General features: G+C 41.3%; 1 protein-coding gene across 1 annotated transcript; it reads left to right on the top strand.

Moving 5' to 3' along the window:
- Positions 1-1,424: 1,424 nt before the first annotated feature.
- LOC121386693 lies at positions 1,425-3,187 on the top strand. The gene has a single exon (XM_041517685.1). The coding sequence runs from the start codon at positions 2,073-2,075 to the stop codon at positions 3,039-3,041; it is 969 nt and encodes a 322-aa protein (XP_041373619.1). The 5' UTR covers positions 1,425-2,072; the 3' UTR covers positions 3,042-3,187.
- Positions 3,188-16,757: the final 13,570 nt, after the last annotated feature.

Below are 16,757 nucleotides of genomic sequence, written 5' to 3'. Positions count from 1 at the left end.
TGGCTGGTGTTAGATCCACATGTAATAGTGGAGCTAATTTTAATTAGATTGTACAGTTTGTAACGGGGAAAGACTTTACGTTCGTTATTGCATGTAAACGTAAAGTTTGTTTTGTTTAACGACACCACTAGAGCACATTGATTAACTAATCATCGGTTATTGGAAGGAAGGAAGGAAATGTTTTATTTAACGATGCACTCAACATATTTTATTTACGGTTATATGGCGTCGGACATATGGTTAAGGACCACACACAGATACTGAGAGAGGAAACCCGCTGTCGCTACTTCATGGGCTACCCTTTTCGATTAGCAGCAACGGATCTTTTATATGCACCATCCCACAGACAGGATATTACATACCACGGCCTTTGTTACACCAGTTGTGGAGCACTGGCTGGAACGAGAAATAATCCAATGGGCCCACCGATGGGAATCGATCATAGATCGATCGCGCATCAGGCGAGCGCTGTAACACTGAGCTACGTTCCGCCCCTCGGCTATTGGATGTCAAACATTCGGTAAATCTGACTCGTAGTCATGATAGGAAACCCGCTACATAGTTCTATTAGAAGCACAAGGGATTTTTATATGCACTTTCTCACAGACAGGAAAGTACATACCACGGCCTTTGACCAGTTGTGGTGTACTGGTAGGAACGAGAAAAACACAAACAAATCAGTTGAATGGATCCATTGAGGTGATTCGATCCTACAACGCAAAAACATCAGTCGAGCGCTCAATCGACTAGGCGAAATCCCGTTCCATGATTTTTGTTTAACGCAACACAGTTCAAAGGGAAGCAACTTGTACAGAGAGAATAAAATACACATTGAAGCGAGTGATCTCCATTATAACAGATCTTCAACACAAACTGTGTTTTTAATGCAAGTGTCTTCAGACAACAGTGGAAATAAGGCACTATGATTAATATTATTACAATTTATTATGTTCAATTGTAAATCACCGTAGATATTTAAAGGTTGTACGCAAGACAGCAGGTGGGTGTATTATAGTAAATATCAACAGATAGCGAATGATTTCAAAGTTTACTAAATATCAACAGCTAGCGAATGTTTGAAAGGTTTACTAAATATCAACAGATAGCGAATGTTGTAAATATTAACAGATAGCGAATGTGTTCAGGATAGCTAGATGGCTTACTAAATATTAACAGCTAGCGAATGTGTTCAGGATACAGAGACACAACGAGAAACGCACCCCTATCTACAATACCAGTTAAGTATTGATCACAGATCGGGCTACCGCGGTTATTTTAACACCACTATCATCACCACCACTAAATAAATAAATAAAATGAAATAAATAAATAAAATATTTTTTGGAATGACGTCAGTTATTGCAAATGAAGTTTCCATGTGACGTCATTTTACCATCTTTAGTTTTTAACCATTTACTTGTGCAGAGTTTTGTTCTAGTTAACTTTTCAAAGGAAGCAACGTTTGCTACGATGACCAGTATATTTGTACGTACATTTCAATATTTGATCGTCCCGTGTTTGTGCACGTGTCTCGTGAGGACGATTGTGACTACTATTATCCACTGAGGACTATTGGATCATAGGACAGTGCTGGGTGGCTGAAAAACAGATTTTAAAGATGTGTTGACGGAAACAGCGATCCTCCAGTACTAATTAGGAGATAAACATCATCTGGTGTCAGATTGGAGGTAGTTTATCGTGTATTTAACACCGCTAAATGACATTTCAAACCGAACGCTTGTTTCGTTGTGTTCCCCATCGCTGGGTTCCATGTCGTCATCGAACCATTCAGGATGTATTTCTCTTTCTGGATCGAAAATATCCACCAGCGTTCCAATGTCAAATGTATAGATGTCATCTTGAATTCTTTGTTGATAACCACCTATTCATATTCCTACACGAGTAAAGCGGCCTAATTAAATCAGAGGTATTCATCGTAAATTTAACACCTCTAATTTAAGGTGTGTAGCCAATCAGAATCGAGTATTTTCCAAAGTCATGGTAGAATTAACATTTGTGGGTTGACGTTTTTCAACATGTAATTATCTTTTAAAAAGTAAAACGCACACAAAATGCAAAAACACAGAATACAATTAAAGCGTTGCATTCGTCAATGTTTACTTCTGATATTTATTTGCACACTTCTAGGTCACATAATTGGCACCATTACCCTCATTACGCATGCACCGGCTGTTGGGTATGAGGAAAACGTTACGCGATTCGTGAAACGTTTCATATTAAACGGGTCTATAGTTTTACAAAGACATGGGCAGCGGTGGATCGCGAGTAATGCTACTTGCGGCATTATTAACAGCAGCGTAGCTATATTACAGTCACCTGCAGGCGACACTCCCATCTACGTCTATCCAGTGAAAGATGACGTCTACGTGTCAAGAAGTATCATAAAACATGGTATGTGGGAGGGACAGAATGTGCACGCACTCTACAGTTTAATGAAGAGAGACAGAAATGCGGATTTTGTTGACATCGGGGCTAACCTTGGCACATATAGTCTGACATTTGCCAAAATGGGCAGACGGGTTTTGGCCATTGAACCACTGGATGAAAATGTTCGAAGACTTTGCAATTCCATCCGTCTGGGGCGCTTTTATCGTGAGGTTTACGTCATCCATAACGCTCTATCAGACAGGAGATACAAAGTGGCCTTCCGAAGATTCAAAGATAACGTTGGAGCGACTCAGATTAAGGAGGCAGATCCTTCAGACTCGAACACAGTAGAGGCGGTTCTTCTGGACGATCTGCTGGAGGTGTTTTCCTTTGACAAGGTCATCGTGAAGCTGGATGTTGAGACTCACGAAGCGAGAGTTTTAGCAGGGGCAGATAACTTCTTTTCGACTGTGGACGTGAGGGCCATGCTGATGGAATGGCAGTATCACAGAGGAAGAGAAGACGCGACTGACATCATTCGCTTTCTAACTAAGCACAGGATGATGCCGTTTGATCCTCTCAACCACCAGTCACCACTGCCCATCGGCGATAACGTATCGTGGCCTAAAGATGTCCTTTGGATCAAATACTGAACTATCAGTCAAAATTTAATGTGCGCGCGAATGTGTTTCTTTCATTCATTCAACTTATTTTTGTGCTTATATCCAACTGAAGTTCAAGCACGCTGTCCTTGGCACACACCTCTATATGGGCTGTCTGTCCAAGACAGTGGGTTAGTTGTTTATGGTTAGTGACAGAGAAGAGGATGTAGTGATCTTACACCTACCATTGAGTTTTGTTAAAACTCGCTCTGGGTGGGAGCCAGTACCGGGCTGCGAACCCAGTACCTACCAGCCTTGTGTCCGATGGCTTAACCACGGCACCACACGATGCCGGACGCGCATGTGTGAGGGGGATAGATAGTTATAGTCCGTCCCACAGGAAACATCTTTTTTTCATACTATGGAATTTACTATAAGTTATTGATTTCTGAGCCGATTGTTTTCAAAATTGCACACAAAAATAGTGGTTTCTTTTTGTTATTTCTAAAACACTTTTACTTTGCTTCTTACGCGAGATCAACTCAGAGCATATCTAAATGTGTCTAAACATTAGCATGCATGTACCATTAGACCGGCCTCGGTGGCGTCGTGGTTAGGCCATCGGTCTACAGGCTGGTAGGTACTGGGTTCGGATCCCAGTCGAGGCATGGGATTTTTAATCCAGATACCGACACCAAACCCTGAGTGAGTGCTCCGCAAGGCTCAATGGATAGGTGTAAACCACTTGCACCGACCAGTGATCCATAACTGGTTCAACAAAGGTCATGGTTTGTGCTATCCTGCCTGTGGGAAGCGCAAATAAAAGATCCCTTGCTGCCTGTTGTAAAAAGAGTAGCCTATGTGGCGACAGCGGGTTTCCTCTAAAAACAGTGTCAGAATGACCATATGTTTGACGTCCAATAGCCGATGATAAGATAAAAAACCAATGTGCTCTAGTGGCGTCGTTAAATAAAACAAACTTTACTTTTTTACTTTACATGTACCATTATAACTATATCTTCCTAAGATATGTCGAGAAAGTTGCAGCGAACTTGAACAGTAAAAACAAACAAATGGTTAACTTCAGGATTAGCATGCTAAAATCCACTGGACTATTGGACAATTAGTCTGTCTTGCCTATGGTGAATTGTGCTCCAATTGTTTTCTAAATGTATTTTAATTTTTGTTTTACTAGCGTGTGCCACATAGCTTGCTGGACTATTGCTGGAGAAAACATGGAAATAAATGGGTCATATTTTTAATGCGAATAATACAAACTCGCATTTTCCGCTTTAATATTATGATCGCATTAATTTCAGGATCTACAGAATGTTGGTCGAAATTTATAATGCGTGTAGATGATCGGTTCGTCAAAATGTAGTGTAAGATGGCTAAAGTTACAATAACAGATTTTGAAAACATGTTTTAAACATGACAAAAATCGAGCGACAAACATGTGAATGTACTTATATCAGTCGGCTGTCGTACCTATTTCCCCAAATAGTCCACCTGGGGTAGTGTCCCTCTCTTTGATTTATACACCAACTGAATGTGCAGTGTGTTTATTAGGCCGCGTTTCTTGTTGTGCCCATTTATCCTGAAAACATTCGCTATCTGTTGATATTTAGTAAACCTTGAAAACGTTCGCTACCTATTGATATTTACAACATTCGTTAGCTGTTGATATTTAGTAAACCTTGAAAACGTTCGCTACCTGTTGATATTTACAACATTCGTTAGTTGTTGATATTTACATTCGCTAACTGTTGATAATTTACAACATTCGTTAGTTGTTGATATTTACATTCGCTAACTGTTGATATTTACAACATTCGTTAGTTGTTGATATTTAGGCCTACATTTGCTACCTGTTGATAATTTACAACATTCGTTAGCTGTTGATATTTAGTAAACCTTGAAAACGTTCGCTACCTGTTGATATTTACAACATTCGTTAGTTGTTGATATTTACATTTGCTAACTGTTGATATCTATGAATTATGATACACAAGACACTCGGGCAGTATCCTCTATTTATCAGCACGAGTTGATAAAAGTATGAAATTCGAGGCTTACCGAGGATTTTATACTTTTATCAACGAGTGCTGATAAATTATGATATCACAAGACACGAGTGGGTATTCTTTTTATCATCCATTATCATTCTGTTCATTTGCGACAGTTGTAAACAATGTCAGTAATGTGGGTTGAATGTCAGCGATAGACTCCTTAACTAGCGGAACGGCAGTGGCGTGACGTCACTAATGGTAGGTTTAGCGCTGAAACAAACAGTGACGTAACAAAACATTGTCTTGTGATTAAAATCTGACCAATCAAGATTATAAGAAGCGATATCTCCTGCGGAAAATATCGCAAATTATAGTGCTAGCGATATCTCCTACAAAAGCCTTTAATGGATGATAAAGTGACATTCAACCCACATTACTGACCTTGTTAACAACTGTCACAAATGAAAAGAATGATAACGGATGATAAAGAGAATACCCCCCTCGTGTCTTGTGATATCGGCAAGTCTCGCATTTCATACTTTTATCAACTCGTGCTGATAAAGTATGATATCACAAGATTAGGTCAGGTAAACGGTTTAATGTGCATATATACCACGAAGGTTTCACGCACGCCTGTCCTGGGCTTAATCTCTGGCCTTTGCCAGTGACTAAGTCCAGGACAAGGGGGGGGGGGGGGGATTGAGTTTGAAATGGTCGGAATTTGGAATAAGTATTTAGTAGCATCCAGCAACTGCGCGGACCGACTAGTAGACACCGAAAATGGGCCGTATTCTGACTGGCTGAATTTCGATTCCTTCGGATCTAACTAGAAAATCCTAAGTCTACGGAGAATAACTGCACCTAACATCATGTCCGGACTAAGAATTTAAACCCAAAAATAAGTTTGACTGCTCGGCCGAAAAGGTTTTAAGGTGATTTGAGCAATTGAACGGGCGCCAAAGTAAAATGCGTTGGACTATTTATAAAAAAAAATAAACATAAGAATTTGGAAGCTCGATCGAAAATGTTTAAAGTCCAACTAAGCCCAAAAAGGAGGTTACCTGTCCTAGTTAAGGTTGACGCAGCAGGACTCATGGCGAGTTGATGGGCTGATCAGGGCTGAAGTTGGGGAGTCCTTCCATCAAAAACTGGTTGTTACGATCAAGGGCTCCTGTGTAGATGTCCCGCAGTACCATCTTTAAGATGCGATGAATGGTCGCGTTGGGCATCGTAGGCATCAGGAGTCCTTGTCTGTACAGCCCGTCCTGCTGCGCTGTCACATAGTTGTTTGGAGTGTAGGGCCTCCTGGAGCTGGTACTTCCCTTGTCCTGTTGGAAGTTGGCGCCAATGCTTGTCTGACCAGGGTCCCTTGAGATGTTTGACATCGGTGAAATCACCAATAACCGCTCCTCTATACTTTGCCGGGAGTTTATCGCAGACGATAATCCAGTCGGGTTGGTCGGACTTCTTCGGTGAGGTAACCGATGACATCTTCCTCCTCTTGGATTCTCGCTGGATCTCCGCTGGTTTAACAACAACAACCGGAGGTGGTGGTGGACTTTCCGGCGGGTCAATAATGACCACGTGGCCCGTGTCCATCGATGAAGGAACCTCTACAGGAGGAGCCTCCACTGTCAGTGGAGCTGACAGCTTTGGTCCCCCCTGGATGGTTCCTGGCGAGTGCTTCGGTCGAGTGGGTGAAGCCGGTATAGCAGAATGAACCGCCGCGGTGGTTTAGCCACCGGGTTTGGATAACCCTGCACCGTTCCTCGTCTCGTCCTCCTCTTCGGAACAGGTGGAGCCGCCCCTGGTGGTTAAGCCGCCAAGTTAGGCTCCCCCTGTGTAGTCTTAGGTCGCCTCCTCCGTCTTCTGCTGGACACAAGACACTCGGGGAGTATCCTCTATAACACCCCCACCCCCCCCCCCCCCCCCCCCCCCCACCCCCACATTTGCTAGTCGTGTAGTAGTTCTGTACAACAGTGTCACGGGGATTCTATAATTCCCGTAACTGAATAAAACACGATTATCAAAATATCTCTCCTAACTGTATATCTATTAGATCTCTCCGTAACAGGCTGTTAAACCCTAGTATGGCTCGTCTCTAGGTATGATCAGAGATACGATCTTATATAAAGTATATGTAATATAGCACGTTTAGTTCACTAGAAACACAACAAAACACAATACACTTTGGAATCTGTATTAACCTACGCTGACAAATGTACAGCCGTAGTAGTTAATTAATAACAACAATAATAACAACCCAGAACTGATCACTTAATTAGTTAATCTCTAGGTGTCTAGTTACACAATATGCGAATCACTTCACCGTGACACAACACCCACACGTGTGATAATTGAGAACCGCTTCCAGGAGAAGTTAATTAATAAGGGAATTACAACACCATTCCTAACTGGTTAATTTTTAATTAACCCTTACTACTCGTTCAGTAACGTGTGATAATTTAGAGACGCTTCTTGGGGAACTTAATTAATAAAGGAATTACAGCTCTATTCCTAACGGGTTTAATTTTTAATTAACCCTAACTACTCATTCAGTAACCTTGTAACACAGAATTAATACTGGTACCTATCACAATAAAGACAATAACCTACAGTTTACCTAGGTCTTCTAGGATGACTGGCTAAGCTTTATATTACCAAATACTCGTATAAAATATAGAACAGTAAGACTACGATTTACTTCGTCAGATGACCGAAGACACTGTCTAAAGAATATTGGTATAATACAGTATTAAAATATTTAAAGTCACATCAATCACATCAAGGTTATACACAGAGCAGAAATAATATTTACCAAGTCCTAACGGACTACGTTCCCGGGAAGCTTCCTTTTTCGTTCTCCTCATAACTCTAAAAAAAACTAGCTATTTATTATAAAATCAGAAATTCGCCTGGGGGTACAAGGCGGTACGTCCCCCTATCCACCAAGCGGTATTATTTCTCTCTGATCGTCAGACTTACTGACACCATCGTCGCCAAATCACGGTTGTAAAACCGCACTCGCAGAGGTATTACGTAACTACTCGCCACATGGCCTCCGCATCTGGCTAAGGGTGTGTATTAGGCGTACCGATCGAGGACCGTCGCGCAGAAGTATTACGTAACAAGTGCACACGACCCTCTAAAACCATTAATATCGCCACAGGCGAAAAGAAATTAAGAGCATGTACCGTCACAAACAGTTACACGTTTCAATTATATACTTTATTTCTGGAAATCAACTTGGTCCTGGAAGGTATCGCCTGTTGTCCGATTGTTGCCTGAGCGACAATCTAATTGAATTGGAGCTCGGCTATATGAACCATGGCCGTAACAGCCGAGGACTACATTTATTTAAAAATGGTTACAATTATCATTTTTAATCTCGTTGCCATAGAAATTAATGAACGTTCAGCCATACAGTGTCAAAATAACTAATTATGTTAAACACCAGTACTTTAAAATGTACTACGGCCTCAAACTTTCTTTTCATACAATCTAAAAACTATTCTGGACGCTTGACATAATACATCGATATCTTGAGATAATAAGTTGAGAGCTCAAGATAATTAGCCGAGAGTTTGAGATCTCTGAAGGAAGAAAACGTGTGTGTGTGTGTGTGTGTGTGTGTTGTGGTGTGTGTGGTGTGTGTGTGTATATTTACGATACACATATTTTACTGGTTAGGCCATCGGTCTACAGGCCGGTAGGTACTGGGTTCGGATCCCAGTCGAGGCATGGGATTTTTAATCCAGATACCGACTCCAAACCCTGAGTGAGTGCTCCGCAAGGCTCAATGGGTAGGTGTAAACCACTTGCATCGACCAGTGATCCATAACTGGTTCAACAAAGGCCATGGTTTGTACTATCCTGCCTGTGGGAAGCGCAAATAAAAGATCCCTTGCTGCTAATTGGAATGAGTAGCCCATGTAGTGGCAACAGCGGGTTTCCTCTCAAAATCTGTGTGGTCCTTAACCATATGTCTGACGCCATATAACCGTAACTAAAATGTGTTGAGTGCGTCGTTAAATAAAACATTTCTTTCTTTCTTATTTTACTTACTTTAAAGATATCAAACACTTGACATATTATTTTGAATGCTCGGCTTATTATCTCGAGCTCTTGTCTTGTGTCTAGCGCTTACTTTCAGCATTAGGACTGCCCAGACAAAAAGATAATTATAAAAGACAAAGACATCCTTGATGATGAGAATTAATATGTTGAGCTCTCGACATAATAAATCAAAAGCTCAAGATAACGTTGACAGTAGCAGCAAAGGATCATTGATATACCAGTCATGGGACACTGGTTAGGACGGGGAAAAACATTCAGAAAAATAACCCACTGAGGAGATTCGATCCTGTAGCTAAAGAACCTCTGGTGAGCACTGTTACGACAGCTAGATCCCGCTCCCATGAGATAATAAAAGTAAAGTTTGTTTTATTTAACGACGCCGCTAGAGCACATTGATTTTTTATCTTATCATCGGCTATTGGACGTCAAACATATGGTCATTCTGACACTGTTTTTAGAGGAAACCCGCTGTCGCCACATAGGCTACTCTTTTTACGACAGGCAGCAAGGGATCTTTTATTTGCGCTTCCCACAGGCAGGATAGCACAAACCATGGCCTTTGTTGAACCAGTTATGGATCACTGGTCGGTGCAAGTGGTTTACACCTACCCATTGAGCCTTGCGGAGCACTCACTCAGGGTTTGGAGTCGGTATCTCGATTAAAAATTCCATGCCTCGACTGGGATCCGAACCCAGTACCTACCAGCCTGTAGTCCGATGGCCTGCCACGACGCCACCGAGGCCGGTCCCTTGAGATAATAAGTCAAAATCAAGATATAATAATGAGTCGAGAGTTTGAGATTTTTAAAGTAAAACAAAACATAAGTTTGTGTCCTAAACATACAACCGTAGTTACTGGTAGTCTCCTGTCCTGGACAGAGCAGCTTGCTCTGAATGTGCACGTATAACCCTCTGACCTAACCTGACCTGACCCGACCTAACTGGTAGTCCGTAAAACAAATACGTGTTTGAAGTAGGTTTGTATCTCACCAGACCGATCTCGCCAATGCATTAAAACATGTTTTATTTCATAAACAAATAATATGTAATGTAAAATTGAAGATTGATTTAGTTCTTTAAAAAATAAAATTAATCACCATGACTTATATATGTATATATCGGGCCTCAAACCACAATTAATTTCGCTGTATGTTTGTATATATCCTTAGTGGCTATAACATTTTTATTAATATCAGCAGGCCCGTGAGGTTTTGTATGTACCTTTGCCTGCCTGGGGGACACATACCCTGAAAAGGACAACCCCTGTTGTCCAGCTCTTTCTCCCAGCATATTGGTTTAAACAAACACACCCTCTAAACCAGGCCGGAGTACACCTATTTTACACAAAAAGCATTACTTTTGCTTGGGCCGGAATTACCACAAACAAGTCTTCAATGTCAACAAGTTACACATGTTTACAAACTACATGCTCTCCCCTGTCACTTCAGTCAAATAGTTGCCACTTCATAGCTGTCTGCCATGAAATAATCACAGTCAAACAGCAGACTACTTGCGCGGTTAAATTTCCGGATTTTTGACAACCAAATGGGAAGATAACTGTAATCTGAGGCCGTATAATATATTGCAATTCAGCAGTCGCCTAACCCGGCCTGTAAGTATTGGTATGGTTTGCGGTACGGCGGCCGCATACTATTTTTAGAATTTGTATGCTCCCAAATAAGTATAAAGTTTGTTTTGTTTAACGACACCACTAAATCACATAGATTTATTAATCATCAGCTATTGGATGTCAAACATATGGTAATTTTGACAGTCATTGTCACGGTACATGCTCTTAATTTGTTTCGCCTGTGGCGTTTTTAATTGTGTTAGGGTGCCGTGTGCAGTTTATTGCCCGTAGCCCAGGTGGACAACTTGTTACGGAATACTTCTCGCGCGATTCTTGCGTTCCAATATGCACTTAGCGAGGTGTGGAGGCCATGTGGCGAGTAGTTACGTAATACCTCTGCGAGTGCGGTTTCGACGACCGTGATTTTGGCGACGATGGCGTCAGTAGTCTGACGATCAGAGAGAAATAATACCGACTCTAAGAGAGTCAGACTATGAGATGATACGTGAGGTGCCGCCTTGTTCCCCCAGGCCAATTCTGATTTTGGAATAAATAGCTAGGATTTAGAGATATCTAGGAGAACGAATTTAGGACGGCTCCTGGGAACGTTAGTCCGTTTGGACTTTGGTAAATATCATTTCTGCTCTGTGTATAACCGTGATGTGATTGATGTGACTTAAATATTTAATACTGTTATATACCAATATTCTTTAGACAGTGTCTTCGGTCATCTGACGAAGTAAATCGTAGACTTATTGTTCTAACATTATATGAGTATTTGGGTAATATAAAGCTTAGCCAGTCATCCCAGCCGACCTGGGTAAACTGTAGGTTATTGTCTTTATTGTGATTAAGTATTAATTCTGTGTTACAAGATTACTGAAGAGTAGTTAGGGTTAATTAAAAACATTAACCCGTTAGGAATAGAGCTGTAATTTCCTTTATTAATTAAGTTCCCCAGAAGCGTTCTAAATTATCACACGTTACTGAACGAGTAGTAAGGGTTAATTATAAATTAACCCATTTAGGAATGGTGTTGTAATTCCTTTATTAATTAACTTCTCCCGTAAGCGTTTCTCAATTATCACACGTGTGGGTGTGGTGTAACGGTGAAGTGATTCGCATATTGTGTAACTAGACACCTAGAGATTAACTAATTAAGTGATCAGTTCTGGGTTGTTATTATTGCTGTTATAATTTACTACTACGGCTGTACATTTGTCAGCGTAGATTAATACAGATTCCAAAGTGTATTGTGTTTTTGTTGTGTTTTCTAGAGAACTAACGTGCTATATTATATATACTTTATATAAGATCGTATCTCTGATCATACCTAGAGACGAGCCATACTAGGTTTAACAGCCTGTTACAGAGAGAATCTAAATAGATGTACAGTTAGGAGAGATATTTTGATAATCGTGTTTTACTCAGTTACGGGAATTATAGAATCCCGTGACAGGAGTAGAAAATTGGGGCGCTCGTCCCGGATCTGAAACGGGACATGGCATATTTTAAAAAAAACAAGTATTGTTTGTAAATGGGGCCTTTATAAATTATTTTTACAAATTAACTAGAAGTAGCAATGTTGTTCACTAGGAAAATTAATTTAATAATAAGTGCGTCATATCTAAAACATGGATAAGAATTTGCTGGATAGGCCTACGCTCAGTGTAGTGGAGATTAAGCGAGCACGTAAATAGGCCGAGTTAGTTGAAATCGCGGGGTGAGCGAGAAATTGATTTAAACATCAGCTAAAACTTAGGGATATAAAGACAATTATTATCCAGGAAGTTTTTGGTGATAGGCCTGTTATGGAAGACAGTGAGATGTTCCAGAGATAGAGATAAATGAGTTAAGTGTGGAACAACAAGTTAGCTTTTAAAAAGCTTGAGTTAGATAGAGAGAGAGAGAGAGAGACGGGATAGAGATAGATAGAGAAGAGAGAGAGAGAGAGAAGAGAAGAGAGTGCATCGGATAGAGAGAGAGAGAGAGAAAAAGAAGATAGAGATAGAGAAGATAGAGAGAGGGATAGAGAAGAGAGAGAGTAGAGGATAGAGAGAGAGAGAGAGAAAGAGAAGAGAGGGATAGAGAAGATAGACATAGAGATAGAGAGAAAGAAGATAGGGATAGAGAAGATAGATTGAGGATAGAGAGAGGAGAGAGAGTAGAAAACAGAAGAGAGGGATAGAGAATTCCAGTTAGAAAAATTAAAGTGGAACATGAGTTAAGTTGAATACTGAAGAAGTCAGATACGAGAGAAGCCGGAAATGGTTTTTAACATGGCGGAGGCTTATAGATCATCAGGTGCCTGTATTTGACGATCAGGAGATAGACAGGTTCTTTCAACCTTTGTGTGTAGAGGCGGCCCGCTAAGCAGCTAAATTGGCCGCAGTCTAAGTGGACATGGTGTTAGCCGTGGTCTAAGTTTAAGGGGAAGGCTAGTAAGCTTATAATTACAAGTGAGTGAGAGCGAGCAAGTCAGTACGACCTGGTTAAGGGCTGCGTGTTGAGGGCTTCATGAATTACGACCTGAGGATTATCGTTTACGGTATAGCGAGTTGAGAAAAACGCTTTTTTCTTTTAGGGTCAGTCTTATAGTGAGTTTGTGGCTAAAAGAAGGCAGGGATGTTTGGATAAATGGGTTTGTTTCTCATCAGGTAGAGTCATATACCGAGTTACGGGAGTTGTTGATCTTACAGGACATTAAAAACGGATTACCGGTTAGCTTACGTATTCATTTAGAGAGGACCGTGATGTCAAAAAGATAGAGGAGGCAGGCATATAGTGGCAGATGATACGTGTTAATACACAAAGCTCAGGCAGTACCGGGTAGCTCTTTACAACAGGGTGAACCTAAGAAGAAATTTCAGCCAGGTTTTTCCCGGGAAAGTAACTATCGGGGAGAGTCATCTAGTTGGTCAGCTAGTCAGGCAAGGAATGCACCTGGTGGGCAAGTAAGGGGGATAGACCTGCATTATCAGCCAATGCACGAACTTTTCGTCCACACGCCAGTGCAGTTACTGTAAAAAGGATAACCATCCTATCGGAGACTGTTTTAAAAGGAAACGTGATAATGCGCAAGTGGTCGGTTTAGTGAGGTCAGCTCCGTTAGCGAGAGAGTTAATGGTTAGTCCCATGGCAGAGAAAGTAACTCCGCCGTATGTGTCCACTGTGGTATGGTTTTGTGATGTGAAACAAGAGTTGTCCTAAGCCAATATCAATCTATAGAGATACCGGGTTGTAGTCAGAGTCTGATAACGCAAGCCTCACACTCGTTTGTGTAGGTTAGCTGGTATTGAAAATTCAGACATAGGACGTAGTTTGGCCCTTAACCTCGGTTACTGGAGAAAATAATGGTTGTTCAGGTTACATAAGGTTTTTCTTGTGTTCGAAGTTTGTGACGGGAACCCAGTCATTATGGGTGTTGTGAAGGACTTGCCTGTTGAAAACATAGGAGTTTTGTTGGGGAAATCATTTTGACTAGTCAGTGTTGTCAGCCGAAATGTGACCAACTGTTAAATTAAAGACAGCACGTTTAGCAATCGAAGAGTGTGAGGTTGATGAGATTAAATATCCTGCGTGTGTAATGACTAGGGATATGACCAGTAGGTTATCACGGGATCTAGAGGATATTTTGTGATTTGTCTGATACGTGTGTGAGCCATGAAAGTGGAGTGGAATGAGGGTTGTCAGTAAAATGGTAGATAAGTCAACTGACAAAGTAAATGTGGTAGAACATGTTGATCTCCCGCAGAGGGGAATTGAACCAGTTGTGTTTGATAGAGGGGACTTACCTTGTATTAGACAAGAGTTAGTACTAGAGCAGGGGGCTGATCCAATTTGTTGGCAGCTCGCAACTACCTTGTTAACGTGGACAAGGGAGCATTAATAAATAAGAGAGTTAGAAATCCGGAGGAGGTTGCCGGCGACCGAACTAGCTAGGACGCAACTGAGCCATGCTCAGAGAGCAAAATAAAATCAGTGTTTGATAGGAAGGCTAAGAGTCGGGAATTTAAAACCAGGGGATAAGGTGCTGCTGTACCTTCCCATTAAACGGGGTTCTGTGCAGAATAGGTATTTCGGGCCCCTATGTTGTGCACAAACGAGTTAATGAGACAGGGTATATGATAAACACAACTCCTGATAGGGTTAGGAAAAAGTAGGTATTGTCACATCAATTTGCTAAAGGTTATTTGACAGACTGCCGATAGTTCCAGAGAGACCGGTCCAAATTGAGAGACACTCAATTTCCTGTGATGACGTCAAGACTGCAGAGGTCGAGTTGGCCAACGGCCAATTCTAGCAGACTTGAACCCCCAGCGAGCAAAGCTTGACTACATTGATACAAGACAATGTTTCCATTTGTCGGGACCTTCCAAACGGTTACCGACACCTTAAGCCAAGATGTGCGCTTGGAACCAAACGCTACACAGATTCGACAGCATGCCTATCGGAGAAAACCTGGGAAAACGTGCGACGCTGAAAAGGAAGAACACGAAGTTCCATTGGTCAGGTGAATGCGAGAAGTCATTCAACCGTCTCAAGCAGAGGCGCTACTCGTCTCCCGTGATGGCAGCACCAGACTACCGAGTGCCGTTTCAAGCTAGCTGTGGGTGCCAGTGACGTGGGTGCTGGAGCTGGTGCTGTTCCCAGAAGATGAAGACGGACTGGACCATCCTAATGAAAGCCTCCAACCAGAGAGTTTTGAGAGATGGAGTCTTCGTCTGCAGGAATTCCCAATTACCATTGAACATATCAAGGGCACATCCAATGTAATCGCTGATGCCCTGTCCCGAAGTTGAACGTTATGATAATGTGTTGACATTCCTTATTTCTGTTTTGTTTATATATATATTTTTGTATACCAGGGACTCAGAGACTCAGTGTGATTACTGGTAGTCACCTTATTATTACATGTGTTATAAATGCCCGTATGCGTCGGTTAACGCACCTTTTTGGGTTTTAATGTAGTATATTTCCCTATTCCTAGAGTAGAGGAAATATCCTTTTTGAGGTGGGGGTGTGTCACGGTACATGCTCTTAATTTGTTTCGCGCTGTGGCGGTTTTTTAATTGTGTTAGGGTGCCGTGTGCAGTTTATTGCCCGTAGCCCAGGTGGACACTTGTTTACGGAATCACTTCTCGCGCGATTCTTGCGTTCCAATATGCACTTAGCGAGGTGTGGAGGCCATGTGGCGAGTAGTTACGTAATACCTCTGCGAGTGCGGTTTCGACGACCGTGATTTTGGCGACGATGGCGTCAGTAGTCTGACGATCAGAGAGAAATAATACCGACTCTAAGAGAGTCAGACTATGAGATGATACGTGAGGTGCCGCCTTGTTCCCCCCCAGGCCAATTTCTGATTTTGGAATAAATAGCTAGGATTTAGAGATATCTAGGAGAACGAATTTAGGACGGCTCCTGGGAACGTTAGTTCCGTTTTGGACTTTGGTAAATATCATTCTCTGCTCTGTGTATAACCTTGATGTGATTGATGTGACTTAAATTTTTTAATACTGTATTATACCAATATTCTTTAGACAGTGTCTTCGGTCATCTGACGAAGTAAATCGTAGACTTATTGTTCTAAAACATTATATGAGTATTTGGTAATATAAAAGCTTAGCAGTCATCCCAGCCGACCTGGGTAAACTGTAGGTTATTGTCTTTATTGTGATAAGTATTTAATTTCTGTGTTACAAGATTACTGAAGAGTAGTTAGGGTTAATTAAAAACATTAACCCGTTAGGAATAGAGCTGTAATTCCTTTATTAATTAAGTTCCCCAAGAAGCGTTCTAAATTATCACACGTTACTGAACGAGTAGTAAGGGTTAATTATAAATTAACCAGTTAGGAATGGTGTTGTAATTCCTTTATTAATTAAACTTCTCCCGTAAGCGTTTCTCAATTATCACCGTGTGGGTGTGGTGTAACGGTGAAGTGATTCGCATATTGTGTAACTAGACACCTAGAGATTAACTAATTAAGTGATCAGTTCTGGGTTGTTATTATTGCTGTTATTAATTTACTACTACGGCTGTACATTTGTCAGCGTAGATTAATACAGATTCCAAAGTGTATTGTGTTTTTGTTGTGTTTTCTAGAGAACT

The sequence above is a fragment of the Gigantopelta aegis genome, chromosome 12, assembly GCF_016097555.1.
Source record: "Gigantopelta aegis isolate Gae_Host chromosome 12, Gae_host_genome, whole genome shotgun sequence".
In the NCBI taxonomy this organism is placed as follows: Eukaryota; Metazoa; Mollusca; class Gastropoda; order Neomphalida; family Peltospiridae; genus Gigantopelta; species Gigantopelta aegis.
This window is presented reverse-complemented; position numbering and strand designations above follow the sequence as displayed.